At 43.3% G+C, this 21852-nt stretch overlaps 1 protein-coding gene across 9 annotated transcripts in view; it reads right to left on the bottom strand.

Moving 5' to 3' along the window:
- SMCHD1 (structural maintenance of chromosomes flexible hinge domain containing 1) overlaps positions 1-21852 on the bottom strand; it is a 182618-nt gene that overhangs the window by 58821 nt on the left and 101945 nt on the right. For all 9 annotated transcript variants that reach the window (XR_012157252.1, XR_012157253.1, XM_073331462.1 and 6 more), the window contains 4 exons: positions 12016-12131; positions 9573-9634; positions 4035-4122; positions 3418-3549 (listed from right to left, as the gene is read on the bottom strand). Coding sequence is in view for 7 of the 9 variants with exons in the window: in XM_073331462.1 (XP_073187563.1) it covers positions 3418-3549; positions 4035-4122; positions 9573-9634; positions 12016-12131 (398 nt within the window). In the remaining 2 variants the exon portion in view is untranslated. The remainder of the gene's footprint in view (positions 1-3417; positions 3550-4034; positions 4123-9572; positions 9635-12015; positions 12132-21852) is intronic.

The raw sequence follows: 21852 nt of genomic DNA, 5'->3' as shown, positions 1-21852 counted from the left end.
CTGGAACACCCCGGTGTTTGTTATTAAGAAAAAATCGGGTGCTTGGCAGCTGTTACATGATTTAAGGGAAATAAATAAACGCATCCAACCTATGGGCCCCTTGCAATTTGGCTTGCCAAATCCAAATTTAATTCCTCAAACCGATCAACTTTGTGTGTTAGATTTAAAAGATTGTTTTTTTACCATCCCCCTTTGCCCTCAGAATTAGCTGCTGTTATTTTGGCCTTTCAACCTTTTGCTGATTGTCCCTTTGATTTAATTGTGGATACCCATTATGTTTATTAGGTAATTGATCATTTACCCCTTGCCCTCATTACCCCTCAGGTTGATGCAGACCTCCTTCGCCTGTTTTTGTTTTTGCAGCACCTTTTTGCCACTTGTCATTTCCCTTACTTTGTTGCTTATATTTGCAGTCATACCCCTCTGCCTGGGCCACTCACTGAGGGCAATGCACGCGCCGATCGCGTGTTGCGTGGTCAGGTAAATTCCCTTTTTTCTGACCCCATTGAAAGCATTAGTCTGCCTCTGTTTTGGCCCGGCAGTTTCACATTCCTGCTGATCATGCACATTTCATTGTTCGTTCCTGCCCCCACTGTGCTGCTGCTGCTCCTACTTTTTCTTATGCCGTTAACCCCCGAGGTACCGCAGCAAATCAGCTGTGGCAGATGGCTGTTACTCATGTGCCACAATTCCGCCCCTATTTGTTTTTACATGTTTCCGTTGATACTTATTCAGGCTTTCTTTTGGGCTTCCCCACAATGTGGGGAAGCCACTAACAAAGTTATTCACCATTTGCTGGCCTGCTTTTCTGTTATGGGTCGCCCCTGCCAAATTAAAACAGATAATGCCCCAGCCTACTGCTCTGCAGCCCTCTCCACCTTTTGTGCCCGCTGGGACGTCCGTCTTAAACACGGAATCCCTTATAATTCCACGGGCCAAGCCATTGTTGAATGTGCCAATCGCACACTCGAAACCTTGCTAAATAAACAATTAAAACAAGGGGAGCTGCGTCTCTGAACCTTAGGAGACATTTAACAACAAATGCATATCCTTTTGTTTACTTTAAATAATTTAACACTGAATGCAGATCAGCAGACCCCTGCGGATCGGCATTTTCACAAATCTGAGGTACTGGAAAGACCGCGTGTCTTTTACCGTCAGCTGCCCGATCCACAGTGGCTGGGCCCAGTACCTCTAATCACTTGGGGTCGGGGATATGCTGCTGTGTCTCTCCCTGCAGGACCGTTGTGGGTTCCAGCTCGGTGTGTGCGACCGGCACTTAAACAACATGGCATGGCACCAGGGGCTGTCGAATCCCATACCAGAGTTTCAGCTGACCTTGGAGGAGACTGCGTTGCCCCCCGGGTCGATAACAGTGGGACGGAGACGGAGGAGGCGTAGCGTCCCAAGCCAGCCCGTGACATGGGGAGCAGTAAAAGCATTGGTCGCAGCGGCCCAACGAAGACTGGCAGCAGATCAACAGCCAGAGACTCCTGAGACTTTGTTTGTGGCGATTCTCGCCCAAATCACTGCTAATTCTGTGATGATTGTGTGCCTTTTGTGCCTGCTATTTCCTGTAGGGGTTGGCTCGGAAGTGCCTCCCCCGTTACAAGCCCGAATGACATATAACATATGGGAAAGATTGGCTTCCATAGCAAATGTTACCCACTTTTGTTTATCTAATTCTGTAGCAGCCGGAGATTTGTTAGGTACATGCCTTATTCCAGTATGTCATCATCCTGAGAAGATGGAGAATAAGACACTGTTCTCTGCTTATGCTAATCTTTCCTCCCAGTACTCTAGCATGGCTAATTGGGGCCTGGCCAACTATACTCTGCCTCGCACGGCTATATCCCTCCACACACCGTACCCGGCCGGGGCTCACAATGTCACCTGTGCGCGTGTAGTTAACTGCACTAGTACAAAGGTGCCCTTGGGCTGTCGAAAAATTTCTCAACCCCTTTTAAATTGTTCCCATGCTGTTAATGTTTTATATAATTATGGCCATATCATCCTACCATCAGGATGGGTTTTTACTTGTGGTTCATGCACCTTTAATTATATTCCTGCAAATTTAAGTGATGGCACCCTTTGCTGTCTTAGTAGAATGACACTTATATTGCCTTTTGCTGGTCACAATTGTAGTAAAAGAAGTGTACCCCTTTTAGATGATTATATTGCAGATGTTAAGCTTTTGGTTATTTTGTGTTTGTAATTATTAGGCTTATTTTTTTGCTGCTGCTGTGTACAATGTATTCCTTCCTTGTTAAGACTTTGTAAAATTTTGCCCTGGAAAGCTCCCCAGGTTATGTCCTTGTCTGTCTGGGAGTTAAATAGCATGACAAAACAAATTGACGGCTACCATGAGATGGCCAACTATCAATAAATAAAAAACGGGGAGATGAAGGGTTAATGTTTAGCTATTCCACCTGGAAGCAGGCGGGGCACACCCTGACTGTTTCCTAGAAGCAATGCACACATTGCTCTATCCAAGGACAAGGGCTAGATATGAACCATGAGAACTTGATTGTTTGGACAGCAACTGTGGGAGGCTTTCTTAGCCTGGGCTCAAGGCCTGAGAACCAGGATTGTAGTAGATAGAGGATGGTAACTAAGTATATGAATCAACGTCATACATTCCTTTGTGTAGCAGTGTGTAATGCTTAGGGGGAGAAATATAATAAAAGGAGAAGGTGGAAGGCGGGGGGGCAGAACAGCCCATCTCCGCTGACCAGCCTGTTTGCTTGCATAAAGCTGTGTTCTGTCTCATCACTGAACCACCACAGACCTGGAAGGAAGAAGCCATCTATAAAATTGGTAACCGCCCTCTCCGTTTGCCAAGCAGGAACTGCATGAGACTAGCACAAGGCATGTTTGTAAAAGAGACACTCATTAAGAGGAATGTACTGGTCTTAATGTATAGCTCTTAAAGTCTAACATAGGAATTATGTGCTTGATGTAACCCTTTACCGCTTGTGTAATTCTCTCAATAAACTACTGTGTATTGAAGATAATTGCTGTGGACCTTGTTCACTGGTATGACAGTAATCTGCTCCACTGGGAGCCAGTAAAGATCTGTTTCAGGGGTAGTAGCACCACCTGTTGTCAACAACTTACAAATTCAAGTCTACAGAAATAGTAAAGGAAATAACAGCATGTAATGTAATTTCTATGTTCATACTTTTTGGAAAAAAAAGCAACCCAATTTTTTATTTTGTAATGTAGACAGCAAGTTTTTTTTTAAAATGTTTTTTAAACAGTTCTGAGTTTTGAACAGCTGCATCCAATGATATTGATCTACTTATCCAACATTTTACAGTTAAAGGTAATGATAATTTTTATGAGCAAAATACATCACATTTTTAACTATCCTTTATTTATTGCTCCAACTACTGCTTTGCAGCAAAACAACATTACCTTTATATGGAGCCATAAATCCTTGATCAGAGTCCGGCTGGCAACAGTTCGAACATTTGAAACTACAGGAGTAGCTGGTGGAGATTCTGGTAGCAACTGCACTGGATCATTAGGTACCACTTCAATTATAATCTTAAGCAAGTAAGAGGAACAACACAATTAACTGAAATTTCATCTATAATATGTAGGCTGCCCAACAATACTGAAACAAATACAATGTACAGGCTAAAATATGTTCTTAAAACTTAAACATCAACTCAAAGGGCCATAACAAGTATTACTAGTTTACAAATTACACAGTTTAAAAAAATGTTATATTTTATATTTTAACACAAATAGTCAGGAGGTATTTATGAAGACACAACAGATCAAAATGAAAAAAGTCTATCAGCATATGTCTGCCTACTTAAAAGGCCAATAAAAACATGATTTGATAATCAACTGTTCAAGGTCTGTTCTTACCAAAAATAAAGTTATGGATTTTGAAATCAGCCAATTGTAATAGTAATTCAAATGTTATTAAAATCAGTCATCTTTCATTTACTGTAAAGAATACACATACTTTATTTCCTACTATATATACACCTAACTATATATAATTCATCACAGAAGCAAACCTGTTCACTGCTGAGTATATTTGTCTTATCAATCGCAAAAGCAAACTGGATGCTGTAAGTTCCCACTCTCTCTGGAACCATTTTATCCCTAAGTTAATTAAAAAAAATAGTGATCTTAATGTTGACATTACAAATAAGGTCAGCAAATCAAATCTTTATCTATTCCTGTTAACCACTTACTGCAAACTGATGGGGTACTTTACTTTCCATAAGGATCCTTCCATTCTTTACCCAACTTTATGAACAAAACCTGTGATAACCTGTCTGAGGAAGTACCCCCCTCACTGCATAATGGCACTGAATTTCCTGGGTTCTGTTAGCTTGTGTCACAACCATAATTTTATTCACATCATTTTAAACTACTTCCTAGAAAGTTATCAGTTATATTTAATAATGGAATGGATGAACATTTTTTAAATTGGTTTGGACTACTTTATTTACTTTCACTTGGATTAATTTCCTCTTTTTCTGCTGCCATTTCATAAGCAAAAAGCCCTGCTTTCTTGCACAGGTTGCTTCATATATCAGCTGGGGTTGGGGCTAGTAGCAATACCAACTCAGAAGACTGTACACACTTGAGCCAGAAATATATGTCTTGTGTGTCTTGAAATGCTTAGCATATTTCAGGAGCTATCACACTGTAAACAAACAACAATAGGCTGCTGCTACTTAAAATGGCAACAGCAGTAGCATGAAGATCAAGGAAGAAGGAATGGCAGTACCGAATCACAAGTGTCTATCTGGAGTGGCACAGGAATGTGCCACTCTTTACTCACTGCCGAGCCTTGCAGCTCAATCTAGCCCACAGAGATCATTAACAAGTGACAAAGACAGAGGATAAATCTTACTCCTGCACACCAGTGTCACAATATGGCTCTCTGGGATTAGCCTCTCCACGAGTTTACAGAATTGGTCTTTCTCCTCTCCGCAATGAATCTGTGGGTAATCCACGCTATTTAGAAATTTGTCAGCCTGATCACAACTCCTTCCTGTACTATTTAGATGAATTCTCTCAAAGGCATTGGAATAATATATAAGAAAACGTATGTGTACAAAAAACCCTAACTTTCATTGAACACTTAATACGATTCTTTCAACTTCAATAGAAATCCAGATTCAATTATTAAATTTACAATTTATAAAGGTGAATGGTTTGGACTTGTGTAGAACTTAATCACAGAAAGACGATAAACAGGAAATAAAAATTTACGTTCTGCCTCATATCATCATCACTAGTTTGCAGTATGCAAAGAATGAGTAATATCAGAATCAAAACTGAGGGAAAGTTAGAACAGGAATTTGGCCTAACACGGGGTACCACTTACAGCACATGGAAGAGTGTCTAGTTTGTTGCACTTAAAGAACATGGTCTATAATGACACATTGTTACTAACCAATCTGATCCGGAGATGCAAGCAGTCTCCACTCATGATTTGGACACTGGTACAGTGATCTACGATGCCCTCTTGAATTGATTGATTTGAAGCCTTCTATTTGAAGCTTCCACTATTCAATGTTTTAGCTATCTTGCTAATGATTATTTGGATACGGTCTCCTCTTCATTTCATAGGAAAAGAAATACGATTTCCTGGAATACTTAATTTCAAGTAGATTCTTCGTGATCTGCACATGTCTAGAATGTGCCACAATGTTTTTACTGTACTTTGGGGGTGAACAAAAGGATGGTAGGATTATTTCTTGAGATGTGTAGAAGGTGCCTTGCATGGTGTCAGGTATCAGAGTAGTAGCCATGTTAGTCTGGATCTGTAAAAGCGACAGAGTCCTGGGGCACCTTACAGACTAACAGACGTATTGGAGCATAAGCTTTCGTGGGTGAATACCCACTTTGTCAGAAGGACTTTCCGGATATGTGGACTCTCTACTCAGACCCTACGCCACCAGCATTCCCAGCTATCTCCGCGACACCACTGATTTCCTGAGAAAACTACAATGCATTGTTGATCTTCCAGAAAACACAATCCTCGCCACCATGGATGTAGAGGCTCTATACACAAACATCCCACACACAGATGGAATACAAGCTGTCAGGAACAGTATCCCTGATGATGCCACAGCACAACTGGTTGCTGAGCTCTGTGACTTTATCCTCATGCACAATTATTTCAAATTTAGTGACAATATATACCTCCAGATCAGTGGCACCGCTATGGGCACCCCAATGGCCCCACAATATGCCAACATTTTTATGGCTGACCTGGAACAACACTTCCTCAGCTCTCATCCACTCACACCCCTTCTCTACCTATGCTACATTGATGACATCTTCATCATCTGGACCCCTGGGAAGGAAATCCTGGAAGAATTCCACCTCGATTTCAACAGCTTCCACCCCACCATCAACCTCAGCCTGGACCAATCTAAAGAGGAGGTCCACCTCCTGGACACCACGGTGCAAATAAGTGACGGTCACGTTAACACCACCCTATACTGAAAACCCACCGACCGCTATGCCTGACTTCATGCCTCCAGCTTCCATCCCGGACACACCACAAGATCCATTGTCTACAGCCAAGTGCTGAGGTACAACCGCACTTGCTCCAACCCCTCAGACAGAGACCAACACCTACAAGATCTTCACCAAGCATTCTCAATACTACGATAGCCACAAGAGGAAATAAGGAAACAGATCAACAGAGCCAGACATGTACCCAGAAGCCTCCTGCTGCGAGACAAGCCCAAGAAAGAAACCAACAGAACTCCACTGGCCATCACATACAGTCTTCAGCTAAAACCTCTCCAACGCATCATCAGTGATCTACAACCCATCCTGGACAACGATCCCTCACTTTCACAGGCCTTGTGAGGCAGCCCAGCCCTCACCCACAGACAACCCACCAACCTGAAGCATATTCTCACCAACGACACACCGCACCATAGTAACTAACTCAGGAACCAATCCATGCAACAAACCTCGATGCCAACTCTGTCCATGTATCTACACCAGCAACACCATCGCAGGACCTAACCAGATCAACCACACCATCACCGGTTCATTCACCTGCACGTCCACCAATGTAATCTACACCATCATGTGCCAGCAATGCCCCTCTGCTATGTACATCGGCCAAACTGGACAGTCCCTACATAAAAGGATAAATGGACACAAATCAGATACTAGGAATGGCAATGTACAAAAACCTGTAGGAGAACACTTCAATCTCCCTGGACGCACAGTAGCAGATTTAAAGGTAGCCATCCTGCAGCAAAAAAACTTCAGGACCAGACTTCAAAGAGAAACTGCTGAGCTTCAGTTCATTTGCAAATTTGACACCATCAGCTCAGGATTAAACAAAGACTGTGAATGGCTACCCAACTACAAAAGCAGTTTCTCCTCCCTTGGTGTTCACACCTCAACTGCTAGAAGAGGGCTTCATCCTCCCTGATTGAGCTAACCTCGTTATCCCTAGCCTGATTCTTGCATGCATATTTATACCTGCCTCTGGAAATTTCCACTACATGCATCCAACGAAGTGGGTATTCACTCACGAAAGCTTATGCTCCCATACGTCTTTTAGTCTATAAGGTGCCTCAGGACTCTTTGCCACTTTTACAGATCCAGACTAACATGGCTACCCCTCTGATACTTAACATTTATTTTGTTGAGAGAAGTCAGGGGCACTATGAAGAATGGAGAAAGAAAATATCTGAATGCAACATGGATGCACACAAGAGACATCTCCAGAACCTTTGCCCAATACTGACTCTTCTATGAGCAATTAGAATGGGTGAGACACTCTCTTGCCTTCCTCAGATGAACTTGCACGGAAGCACAGTCTGTGTCAATGTGGGGTTTGGTAGGATGGAAATGAATGAGGAAAAAGAGGGCTGCCTAGGTCTCCCTCTGGAGCCTCCGCTCCTGGGGGGAAAATTCTCTTGAGTATATTTGGTTTTGGTAGGAACAAAAGAACTGCTTGGATCTGTAATAGGCCTTATAGTCTAATTCTAATACTTAGTAGTGTTTGGAAGCAAGATTTTAGGGTTTGGATTTTTTTTGTTTTGTTGTCAGCTACTACTTAGTATTCCAAATTTAGATACAGAGCATCAGAATAGTTATTGACACCTTAGTGTCTGCTTTTGCCCTAAACCTCAGTTACCATAAAAGAATCTAAGGCCACAGAGGTACATTTTCTTTATCAAAAGACAAAAAAACTTATCCTAGTTAAAAAGATCCGTTTTCTTCAGATCACCACATTTAGCCATTCTGGCTCTTGCAAAGTATATCTGTATGGCTGTTGAAGAAGCTTTGAAATCCTTGTAAAAGATACTCTCCATCATTTTATCTATGGTATCTTTGGGAAAAGAAGTCTCTCTCCACAAAGGAGTAACCATATCTTCTGTTAGTGAGGCTACTGCTTCATCAGCCTTGGGTATCCGAGTTAGGGAGACTTTTGGTTCCTGTTAGTTGTAAAACTTCATCATAAATCCTCTTTGCTTTATCTGCAAGTTCTCATTCAGATCTTACGATAATCTCAAAGGAGAAGGACTTTGCCTTAGTTTTAGGTCCTTTTTCCTCCAAGTTACCAGGCTTAATATCAAGAATATCAAAACTGTGGTGTAAAGAACCATTCTTGAGAATCTGATTCTGACTCGTCATAGTCAGACACAGTTTGCTTTCTTCAAGGGCAGAGCTGCTGAGAATGGGAGAGGTTGAACAACAATCTTTGGACTTACCATTTTTAGGCTTCTTAGCCTTTTGTTCTTATCATTTCTTTGTGAACAATTACCACCCAAGTGATCATGCACACTTCGGATGTGCTCCCGTTAGCTGCATTTAGGTGGAAAGACGCTTGTGTGAAAAGGTCATCCAAGTAGGGGCACTATGAAGAATCCTGTTAGTTGTGGGAAGAGTGCACTACAGGATCCTGGCACTCTGACAGGATTCCTACTTGCTTCCTCAGACTGCTTCGCACTTATTTAAGTTACTTTTCGAGCACTCCTGAGGTACCCGCTTTTTGCATGACACTTGCTCACTTGATAAAATCTGCTCCAGAGAAAGGGAGCACCTTCTGCTGCTGTCTGGTCCTGCCATTACAGGCAGGACATCTGTGACACATAAGGAAAAGATGTGGGCGAGCTGACAGGTTGATAACTGTGGTTCTACTGCAGAGAAAGGAGATAACCCAGTACTGTGAACTAATGGGTAACTTACGAGGCAGAAAATAGAGCATCTCCGCCACTGATTGTGGACAGAGGAGAAGGCATGAGTGAAAAGTATCCTTTTCCTTCACCCCAAATAAATGCCAAATTATAGACAGGGAAGGTAGCCTCAAAATGAGGGATGCATTACCCCACAACTATCTCTAAATATGTTGACAAATTATATGTAAAATGTTCACATCCCAAAAGAACAGGGTTTATTTCTTGTGAAGGAATCCATTCCATATGCATATCATGCCAATACATGAGAATATACCAGTTTCTCATCAATGATGTTGAAATTAAAGCATTTCTCCAACAGCTATATTGTTAATGCTTACTCTATTATGAACTCTAATTATAAAATGAGTTTGCTCAAACCTGAAGTAAAAGAAGCCCTCATCTTTGCCATCCTTGACTTTACTACAGCCAAGAGTTGTAACCTGAAAAGAACAGGATTTAAAAAGGTAAATGTAACAGATACAAATTTTTAAAGCACTTCATATGTAACGTACTATCAAGTCTTACTAAACCATAGAATCATAGAATATCAGGGTTGGAAGGGACCTCAGGAGGTCATCTAGTCCAACCCCCTGCTCAAAGCAGGACCAATCCCCAATTAAATCATCCCAGCCAGGGCTTTGTCAAGCCTGACCTTAAAAACTTCTAAGGAAGGAGATTCCACCACCTCCATAGGTAACGCATTCCAGTGCTTCACCACCCTCCTAGTGAAAAGGTTTTTCCTAATATTCAACCTAAACCTCCTCCACAGCAACTTGAGCCCATTACTCCTTGTTCTGTCTTCTCCTACCACTGAGAACAGTCTAGATCCACCCTCTTTGGAACCCCCTTTCAGGAAGTTCAAAGCAGCTATCAAATCCCCCCTCATTCTTCTCTTCCGCAGACTAAACAATCCCAGTTCCCTCAGCCTCTCCTCATAAGTCATGTGTTCCAGTCCTCTAATCATTTTTGTTGCCCTCCACTGGACGCTTTCCAATTTTTTCACATCCTTCTTGTAGAGTGGGGCCCAAAACTGGACACAATACTCCAGATGAGGCCTCACCAATGTCGAATACAGGGGAACGATCACGTCCCTTGATCTCCTGGTAATGCCCCTACTTATACAGCCCAAAATGCCATTGGCCTTCTTGGCAACAACGGCACACTGTTGACTCATATCCAGCTTCTCGTCCACTGTAACCCCTAGGTCCCTTTTCTGTAGAACTGCTGCCTAGCCAATCGGTCCCTAGTCTGTAGCGGTGCATGGGATTCTTCCGTCCTAAGTGTAGGACTCTGCACTTGTCCTTGTTCAACCTCATCAGATTTCTTTTGGCCCGATCCTCCAATTTGTCTAGGTCCCTCTGTATCCTATCCCTACCCTCCAGCGTATCTACCTCTCCTCCCAGTTTAGTGTCATCTGCAAACTTGCTGAGGTTGCAAATCCACGCCACCCTCCAGATCATTAATGAAGATATTGAACAAAACCGGCCCCAGGACCGACCTTTGGGGCACTCCGCTTGATACTGGCTGCCAACTAGAGATGGAGTCGTTGATCACTACCCATTGAGCCCAACAATCTAGCCAGCTTATAGTCCATTCATCCAGCCCATACTTCTTTATTTTTTGCGGGCAAGAATACTGTGGGAGACCATGTCAAAAGCTTTGCTAAAGTCAAGGAATAACACGTCTACTGCTTTCCCCTCATCCACAGAGCCAGTTATCTCATCATAAACATTAGGGATGTAAAAGTTTAACTGGTTAACTGATAAGCTTGATGCTTATCGGTTACAGTTCCGCTGCCACCCCAAACACCCGAGGTCCCAGCTGCCGATCCGTGGGGCTGGCACAGGGATGCCGGTGGCAGCAGGGATCCCTGGGCTTGGGGCCAGCAGCTGGGATCCCCCCAGTTCTCCAGTAAAACGTTTAACTGATAGAATTTTAATCAGCTACATGGGTAGGATTTTTACATGCTATTTACATCCCTAGTAAACATCAGTTAAAAATTGTATGTTTGTTATAAAATTTAAAAGCTGTTCCCATTAAATAAGTTTTTTAAATTAAGAAAACTGAGCATAGCAGTTTTCTGAAAGAATTTGTAATTCTGAAGCTATTTTGGTATTCTCAGTCCCTGCATAATAGAGATGACTGAACTAATCCATACGTGAACACAGCATTGTTCCTTAGTATGCCAAGGAAAGTTACCAAAGAATTGTGGAAATACGCTTTAAGAAAAATGTTTTGTACAAAGAGCCACAGCCTGTCTTCACTTCCAAGCACAAGAACAGCTAGTGTTGCAATCAACCAAACAGAAGCTTAAAGCATATGATGGGAAAAAACAGCAATAAAATTTCTCTTACTGCATATTGCTTCGGTCAGAAGTACACCCACCAATCCAGAACCTGGATTGATAGAGGAACTCTGCTTATTGACTCTGCAGCTTTCTGACATTCCCCCTTTCCCCCTTTTCCTTCCCCAGCTGGAAAGATTCCTGCTAGTCTAGTGGCATGGGCTGGGAAGCACCTTCAAAGTTTTTGTGAATAATACTGGAAAAGCTTAGGGTACAATTCTTGCCCCACTAAAGGCAAGGAAAGCTTTTCAATGACTAAAGTGTGGGCAGGATTTCAGCTTAGTCTTGTTTAAAGTAATGGGGAGAGCAATTGGCTTGGACATAAATTTCTTGTACATGCAGTAAAATTAACACTTAATAGCTGCAATCCAGAAAAAGACATTTCTCTAAACAAAGCATACAGAATTCCCTTCTGGAAAATGTTGTCTGTGTCATATTCACAGGATCAATGTGTTATAATATTTTCCAGTTACTCACATTTGCTGGTACTCTGTTTTCACTGCTCTGTCCTTCCCACATTTTCATAGAAATCCGTCCTGGATTAATATTTTTAATAATGTTGTTATCTTCAGAAATTACACTAACCATAAAATCTGCATAAATAAATAAATGAAAATGTTATTTTTCAAGACTCAGTTTCACATTCAGAAACTCATGTCTAACTTCTTCAAAAATAATGCGTGCAAAATATTACTGTCCTCCATCTCCCTCCCACAATTTTTCCTAGGCAGACCACAAAATTGAGAATGAAAGAGTGCTAGGCCATATTTAAATTGTGGCGGTGCAAACTAATTATCCTTTAAAACAGAACACTGGAGAGAAAAAGTTTTATTTTAGATAAACACAAAATGCTGTATGAGCATAACATATTGGTTAGGAGGCATCCAAGAATATTTCACAATTAATCTAAACACATATTTAAGAGCACTTTACACAAACATTATCTACAAAATAATAAGGGCTAAATATTATCCCATTGACCCAGTAATACCAGGGTACAAAATATATCAGAAGGACAGAACAGGTCATGCTGGTGGGGGAGTGGCATAATATGTGAAAGAAAGCGTAGAATCAAATGAAGTAAAAATTGTAAATGAATCAAACTGTACCATAGAATCTCTATGGATAGAAATTCCATGCTCTAATAATAAGAATATAACAGTAGGGATATATTATCAACCACCTGACCAGGATGATGATAGTGACTGTGAAATGCTCAGTGAGATTAGAGAGGCTATTAAAATAAAAAACTCAATAATAATACAGTAACAGTGAGGAGTTACTTAACTTATGAGGAGTTACTTAGTTACGTTCCTGAAAAATGCAACTTTAAGTGAAAAGATGTTAAGCGAAAAGATGTTAAGCGAATCCAATTTCCCCATAAGAATGAATGTAAATGGAGGGGAGTTAGATTCCAGGGAAATTTTTTTTTGCCATACATTACAGTAGTATAGTTGGGAGGTGCCTCCGTCTTACTCCACACAGGCACAGCCCACTGGCACTGGAGACAATGAGGCAGGCAAGGAGGCTGAAGGTGCTGTAAGCTAGGAGAAGCACATTGCGCAGCAGCAGCGGCAGCTTCCCCTACGCTGCAAGCACCAGGGGTGTGGGGCTCAACTCTCGGCCCACCCACTCGACCCCTTCCCCCAAGCCTCCATCCTTAACCCGCCTCTTCTCCTACCCCCTATACTCTGCATGCTGTGTTCTTGCTCCTCCCCACTGCTTCCTGCCCAGGGCAATCAGCTGGCTTGCGGCATTCTGGAGGGAGGGGGAAGGAGTGAGGACACAGCGCGCAGGCTCCCCCTCCCTCCTGAACACCGCAAGCCAGCTGATTGCTGCAGGCAGGAGGCAGGGGAGGGACGGGGGAGGCTGCGTGCCGTGCCCTCGCTCCTCTCCCTCTCTGCGGCAATCAGCTGGCTTGCGATGTTGAGGGGGCAAGAGGAAGGAGCGAGGACGCGGCGGGTAGCCTCCCCCGTCCCTCCCCTGCCTCCTGCCCATGGCAATCAGCTGGTTTGCGGTGTTCAAGAAGCAGGGGAGGGAGGGGGCCACTGCACGCCATGTCCTCACTCCTCCCCCCTCCCTCCTGAATGCCGCAAGCCAGCTGATTGCTGCGGGCAGGAGGAAAGCGGGAGGGTGCTGATCCATGGGGTCTGCCAGCGGGCGGGAGGTGCTGTGGGGGGAGGGGGCGTAGGGGAGCTGATTGGGGGCTGCCAGCTGTAGACAAAGCAGACTGCCAAACAACGTTGTAGCGAAGCATTGCACAACTTTAAATGGAGCATGTTCTGTAATTGAGCAGGGACTAAGACCGAAACAACGTTAAGCAAGAGGACGTTAAGTGGGTAGTTACTGTAATGGGGGATTTCAATTATCCCCATATTGACTGGGTACATGTCACCTCAGGGCGGGATGCAGAGATAAAGTTTCTTGACATATTAAATGACTGCTTCTTGGAGCAGCTGGTCTTAGAATCCATCAGAGGAGAGGCAATTCTTGATTTAGTCCTAAGTGGAGCACAGAATCTGGTCCAAGAGGTGAATATAGCTGGACTGCTTGGTAATAGTGACCATAATGTAATTAAATTTAATATCCCTGTGGCAGGAAAAACACCACAGCGTCCCAACACTGTAGCATTTAATTTTAGAAAGGGGAACTACATAAAAATGAGGAGGTTAGTTAACAGAAATTAAAGGGTACAGTGCCAAAAGTGAAATCTCTGCAAGCTGATTGGAAACTTTTTAAAGACACCATAATAGAGACTCAACTTAAATGTATACCCCAAATTAAAAAACATAGTAAGAGAACCAAAAAAGAGCCACTGTGGCTAAACAAAGTAAAAGAAGCAGTAAGAGGCAAAAAGGCATCCTTTAAAAAGTGGAAGTTAAATCCTAGTAAGGAAAATAGAAAGGAGCATAAACACTGGCAAATGACGTGTACAAATATAATTAGGAAGGCCAAAAAAGAATTTGAGGAACTGTTAGCTGCCTCTTCTACTCAAAAAGTAACAGCAAATTTTATTTAAGTATATCAAAAGCAGGAAGCCTGCTAAACAACCAGTGGGGCCACTGGACAATCGAGGAGCTAAAGAAGCACTAAATGACAATAAGGCCATTGCGGAGAAACTAAATGAATTCTTTGCATCGGTCTTCACAGCTGAGGATGTGAGGGAGATTCCCAAACCTGAGCCATTCTTTTCAGGTGACAGATCTGAGGAACTGTCCCAGATTGAGGTGTCATTAGAGGAGGTTTTGGAACAAATTGATAAATTAAACAGCAATAAGTCACCAGGACCAGATGGTATTCACCCAAGAGTTTTGAAGGAACTCAAATGTGAAATCGCTGATCTACTAACTGTTGTCTGTAACCTATCATTTAAATCAGCTTCTGTACCAGAAGACTGGAGGATAGCTAATGTGACACCAATTTTTAAAAAGGGCTCCAGACGTGATCCCGGCAATTACAGGCCTGTAAGCCTGACTTCAGCACCAGGCAAACTGGTTGAAACTATAATAAAGAACAATATTGTCAGACATATAGATGAACATAATTTGTTGAGGAATAGTCAACACGGTTTTAGTAAAGGGAAATCATGCCTCACCAACCTACTAGAATTCTTTGAGGGGGTCAACAAACATGTGGACCAAGGGGATCCAGTGGATATAGTGTACCTAGATTTTCAGAAAGCCTTTGAGAAGGTCCCTCACCAAAAGCTCTTACGCAAAGTAAGATGCCACGGGAGAAAAGGGAAGGTGCTCTCATGGACTGATAACTGGTTAAAAGATAGGAAACAAAGGGTAGGTATAAATGGTCAGTTTTCAGAATGGAGAGAGGTAAATAGTGGTGTCCCCCAGGGGTCTGTTCGGGGACCGGTCCTATTCAACATATTCATAAATGATCTAAAAAAGGGATAAACAGTGAGGTGGCAAAATTTGGAGATGATACAGAACTACTCAAGATAGTTAAGTCCCAGGCAGACTACGAAAAGCTACAAAAGGATCTCTCAAAACTGGGTGATTGGGCAACAAAATGACAGATGAAATTTAATGTTGATAAATGCAAAGTAGTGCACATTGGAAAGCATAATCCCAACTATACATATGAAATGATGGGGTCTAAACTAGCTGTTCCCACTCAAGAAAGAGATCTTGGAGTCATCGTAGATAGTTCTCTGAAAACATCCACTCAATGTGCAGCGGCAGTCAAAAAAGCGAACAGAATGCTGGGAATAATTAAGAAAGGGATAGATAATAGCACAGAAAATATCATATTGCCTCTACATAAATCCATGGTACTCCCACATCTTGAATACTGTGTGCAGATTTGGTTGTCCCATCTCAGAAAAGATATACTGGAATTGGAAAAGGTTCAGAAAAGGGCAACAAAAATGATTAGGAGTATGGAATGGCTTCCGTATGAGGTGAGATTAATAAGCCTGGGACTTTTCAGCTTGGAAAAGAAATGGTGTAGAGAAAGTAGATAAGGAAGTGTTGTTTACAACTTCTCATAAAACAAGAACAAGGGGTCACCAAATAAAATTAATAGGCAGCAGGTTTAAAACAAATAAAAGGAAGTATTCTTCACACAGCGCAGTCAACCTGTGGAACTCCTTGCCAGAAGATGTTGTGAAGGCCAAGATCATAATTGGGTTCAAAAAAGAACTACATAAATTCATGGAGGATTGAACATGGTTTAGTCCAATACCTTGTATTGAAAGTGATCTGGTCCGAGATAGAATTGGAGAAACTTCCAATGTGATAGGTGAATCATTATGTAGAAGTATGCATCCTGGAGGTCGAGGACCAAGCCAGTCCCCTATTTCTAACACTGGGATAATGGTTGCCAGAGTCACCATCTTGAAGTGTTGGTTTCTGACAAATCTGTTGAGCCATTGGAGATCGAAAATGGGCCTTCATCCTCCTGTTTTATTTAGTCTGAGGAAGTAGTTTGAGTAGAAACCTGTCCCTCTGTATTTTGTTGGTACCAGTTCTACTGCTCCTAGCTGGATGAGGTGGATTACTTCCTGACGCAGTAGATCTTCGTGAGCGGGGTCCCTGAAGAGGGATGGGGAGGGAGAATGGGTAGGGGGGTTGGAAGTAAAAGGGATGGAGTATCCAACTTTGATCATCTCCAGCACCCATCTGTCTGCAGTGATGGATTGCCAGATTGGGCAGTAGGAACTTAAATGGTCTTTGAATGGCTGTGAGATGGTAGTTTTCAGCTGAAAGTTGTGGGGGTCTCGGGCCCTCGACCAACATCTCAAACTTGCTGCCTGGCAGATGGTTGATGAGATATATTAGATTGAGCTGACAGTTTTCATCTCCTTGGGGGCTGTTCTTTCCGAGCTTGTGGCTCGTATTGCCTGTGTATCTGTGCATACGGTGTGGACTGGAATCTCTGTGGGTTGTAATACTTTCCTTGTCTTCTCTTTGTCCTAGAAGTATAGATACCCAGGGACTTCAGAGTCGCCTCGAGTCCTTGAGGGTGTGCAGAGACTTATCCATTTTGGCTGCAAAGAGTTTGGGCCCTTCGAACGGCAGGTCCTCCACTATTGCTTGAACTTCTTTGGGGAAGCCAGAGAGATGCAGTCAGGATGCGCTTCTCATTACGATTGAGGTGGCTGTAGATCATGCTGCTATACCATCAGAGTATAGGGCAGCTTGCAGTGCTGTCCTGGAAATCAGTTGGCCCTCCGAAATGAGTGCACCAAATCGCTTTTTTTCTCCTCAGGGGAAATTCAGTAAAATCTGATAGTTTGCCATAATATGTGTGGTGGTATTTTGCTAATAACGCCTCATAATTAGCCATTCTAAGGTGAAGCGTCACTAAGAAATACGTTTTTTAGTCAAAAAGGTCAAGTCTCTTCCAGTCTTTGTCATATGGTGTGTTTTGTGGGTATAATTATCTGAACCTTTCATTAACAGCACCCACTACCAGGGAGTTTGGTGTGGGATGTGAAAAAAGAAACTCTGTTCCCTTTGCAGGGACATAATATTTCCTGTCAGACCTCTTGCAGGTTGGAGCGACTGTTGCAGGGGTCTGCCAGAGGTGTTTGACAGGTTCCATGATTGCATCATTTATGGGTTCAGTGATTTTGAATGATGCTGATATTTGCAGGATGTCAACGAGTTTATGTCATGTCTCCTGCACTTCCTCCAGGGAGATGTCAAGGGAATCTGCAACTCTCCTATAGAGATCCTGGAAATGTCTAAAGTCGTCCTCTGCATTAGGAGGAGGGGGCATGATGGTGTCATCTGGGGCAGAGAAAGACAAATGAGTTGTTAGTTTGACTTCCTGTTCACAGTTTTCTTCCTGTTCGCTTGTCATCTCTTCAGGGGGCTCAGATGGCCCTGGTACTGACAGCACAGGTGACTGCCATGTACCCTCCCTATGTGGGCTAGGAGGTTTGAGGTCGTGTGGGAGATATGCCATCCATGGGGCCCAATACTGCCACGATGGAGGGAAGGGCATAGGAGCCATCCAAGGGTGCCTGTAACACTATTGTTCTTTGGTCCCTGTATAGTACCCCTGGTGTGGTGGGGCCAGTATGATCATTTTGTGAGCGGGAGAAGGGCAGTGTGAGGGATATGTCTCTCCCTCCTCCTCATCACTTGAAAATGTGGGAGCAGATGGCAGTGCAGTGGCTCGGTACCGACAGTACTCTAGTGATCTTGGTGCCAAGAATAGGAGAGTCAGGTGTCGAGGATACTATAAGGTCTCTGGGAAGGAAGAACTGTTGTGGTGCCGACAGCCTTGGTGCCCTTGATGTGGGAATGGTAGATACTGGCTGCTGTGGAGCTGTCGTCTGTAAGGGTACAATTTTGCGCTACACTGACAGGAGGTGACAGCAAAGGCTGCAGTTGTTTTGAGGTGCCGAGTGCTGGGATGGATCTGCCAGTGCAGAGACATGGGGTTTCTGTTTCCCCTTGGTGCCTTCATTGGAGCTAGCTCTCTTGGTGTATTTAGCTCAGAGGTCGGCAACCTTTCAGAAGTGGTGTGCCGAGACTTCATTTATTCACTCTAATTTAAGGTTTCATGTGCCAGTAATACATTTTAATGTTTTTAGAATGTCTCTTTCTATAGGTCTTTAATATATAACTAAACTATTGTTGTATGTAAATTAAGAAAGGTTTTTAAAATGTTTAAGAAGCTTCATTTAAAATTAAATTAAAATGCAGAGTCCCCGGACTGGTGGCCAGGACCCGGACAGCGTGAGTGCCACTGAAAATCAGCTCATGTGCCGCCTTTGGCACACGTGCCGCCTTTGGCACACGTGCCATAGGTTGCCTACCCCTGATTAGCTCTTACGGTCCCCATGGTACCGGAAGGTCCCGTTATCTCGGCTGTGGTGCCTGTTGGTACTGACAAGGTTTCTCAGTTTGGGGGATGCTGTTTCTTGGTCGTTTCTTGAACTGGTGGGGACAACATACGCTTCTTAGCCAACTTTTTAGCAGGGTGGTTGCGTGAGTCACAGACAAAGAAGAGCCCCTTTCAGAGGCTGAAGTTGGTGAACTGTGTCCCAGGGGTGTCCATGCTTCTGGCTCAGACGCCGGGTAGAGAGATTTCTCCATAAGCAGCAGTTTAAGCCACAAGTCTCTGGCTTTCCTGGTCCAGGCTGTCAGTTTGTGACAATGTGGGCACTTTTGAGGCATGTGTGCTTCGCCTAAGCGGTGAACACATAGAGTGTCCATCTGAAATCAGTATTGGAAGCCTGCAGGTGAAGCAGCATTTAAAGCCCAGTGAGCTGGGCATGCCCCTGAGGGGAGTATTTCCCCTCCCCCATAAGGGGAGAACTACACACTACTCAACCAGTTAAATGAAATCCCAACTTCTACTGAGGGAAGAAATAAACTTTTTTTTTTTTTAATGAGAAAAAGAAATGGGGAGAAAAACGAGGAAGACAAATTATCTATTTGAAGTAGAACTAATGGAAAAGGGGTAAATTACTAAGCTCTGAGGTGCTGCTGAATGCTCTGACTCAAGCCAAGGTGGTAGAGAAGGAACTGAGGGACCGTTAGTCACACAGCACTAGTTAACCGCCTGAGGCAGTGCAAGACAGGGACTGCGCATGTGCGACACAACCAGGCACTGCTCCCACAAATCCTCAATTACAAGCAAAGGGGCGCTCAAACACCTAAAGTAGAGCACCCACGGGGACATCACTGAAAGAAGAAGGTCTCCTTCTGTTGCTCTTAAGGACCTCCTGTCAAATGAAAACACTTTTCACTTTTAGCTTGCTCCAATTATCTAGCTCCACCATTCTGGGGGAGGAGAGAGGAAAGAGAGAAAGGAATTTGGTGATCCCATTTCAGGAAAGATCTTCCACCACCATCCCTTTTTAAAGAGTCTCCAAATTTTGTCCCAGAGAAGGAAAAAACTAGAAAAACTGCTCACTGATGGCCCAAAGTTAAATTTTTGAAATCCAGGAAATGAAAATTAAGGGACAACTGGCTAGAGGCCAAGTATCTGAAGAAGGATTATTTAGGATATGGCCTAGTGACGAAGTTTGAGGTGCCTATAGACTGAGGCGCAATCTAAGTAACTGACTGGGAGAAGATTAAGGGTCCAAAAATCTGAACTTAACTCCTGGAATAAATCTGGGAGAAAGATGATGAAAACACGGCTCTGTCTGGAAAGAACTGAAGGGAGGAGAATGAATCCAATAATTTTGCTTGCTCACCCTGCAAACTGAAATCAGCAACGAAAAAGGGAAAACATGCCATAAACTCAAAGGCTGTAGCATGTAGGCCTGGCTTGACATGAGTAACTGGACATTGGTGAGGCCTCATTTTTTGGGAGATAGGATTAGGGAGGTAAATGGATCAGCAGGCTAGAAAAAGAATGCCTGTACCCACAGGCTACATTTGAGCCTGATCAACTCAAGGGTAGTTTGACTGTATGCCAACAAAGAAACCGCAACAACAGTTGAGCTGAGTTCTTGGGAACCACGTAAATAAGGTCTCAGAAGCTACCCCATCATACCCGTAACAACATTCAAAACCAATCACAGGTATTGGGAACATAACAGCCATTTTCCACAAGGACGGCATTAAATATCCCTTCCCCCTGGATTAGATTAGAGGTGTATATTTGGGAAAGGTCACTTTAAACACCTGTAGCAGGAACTGAAGGGCATGCTGGAGGGAACAGGTGCTTATACAAAGATATTTCCTTTTGTCATCCCGCCCAAGAGAAGCTATATGCAGAATCCCATAATATTTAAAACAATGAGGAGTCCTTGTGGCACCTTGAAGACTAACAAATTTATTTGGACATAGCTTTCATGGGCTAAAATAAACCTGTCATAATATTTAACTACAGTGGATGATTGGCTCCTAGACAGGCAGTCAGCAATGGGGGGGGGTGTCCTCCAACAGATTCTCTTTCAAGTCTATTCAATTTCTCCAGGCTGTTAGTGCCACGTACTTTGGGTCAGAAAACTGGGTGGGGAAACAGGATCGAGAGAAGGCGTAGTTTCAATTGGTGCAAGACACACATGCTCATTACATCAGAAAAATCAAGGCCTGGTGAAGCATTACTGTGACAGTAAAATTATTTCCACCAGGCCCAGCCTGATTTTCTGCCATCCTTGGTTAATGAGGAATAAAATGGAAACAGTTTCCTAGTTCTTTCTTTCCAATGATAGGAGAATGAATCTGTCACAAGGATTTTGAGAGTGAAGTTTCTGGAGACCTCCACGGGGAGTTTTGTTGTCTTGTGTGGAGCAAACCAATCAATGGTTAGAGTTCCACACAATGACAAATACTGGACTTCCTCTAAATAGGAGTCAGATCTCCTGCACTGCTACTATCTGGGTGAACTCTACCAGCTTGTGACATTCATGGTGATGCAAGAAGGGCAGTGTCAGGTCAAAAACTGAATCTCCTCCATCACCCAGGGAAGGTAGCAGAGGTGGGATTCCCAGCCTACAGAGCAACATCTTCAGAAAAGAGAAAGAGCCAGTGACGGAGAAAAACACCTCAGAGTGGGCACAAATGGAACCAGCCCACAAGACCAATTCTGTATACATTGCAAAGAGGCCCACAAGTTGAAGGACTATTTAATTTAGATTTTTTTTTGGTAGAAGAAAAGAAAGTGGAGTAAGACTGAGAGGGGCATGATGACTAAACCTTTGTCTACTCTTGCACTTCGTTGGCAAAACTTTTGTCATTCAGGGATGTTAAAAAAGACACCCTCCTGAAGGACAAAAATTTTACAGATGAAAAGCCCCGATGTAAACAGCGCTTTGTCGGTAACAGGGCTTTCTGGCCAACAGAGCCGCTTCCGCTTGTGGGGGTGGAAGCTTTTTGTCGGCAGGAG

The sequence above is a fragment of the Lepidochelys kempii genome, chromosome 2 (assembly GCF_965140265.1).
Source record: "Lepidochelys kempii isolate rLepKem1 chromosome 2, rLepKem1.hap2, whole genome shotgun sequence".
NCBI classification, from domain to species: Eukaryota; Metazoa; Chordata; order Testudines; family Cheloniidae; genus Lepidochelys; species Lepidochelys kempii.
This window is presented reverse-complemented; position numbering and strand designations above follow the sequence as displayed.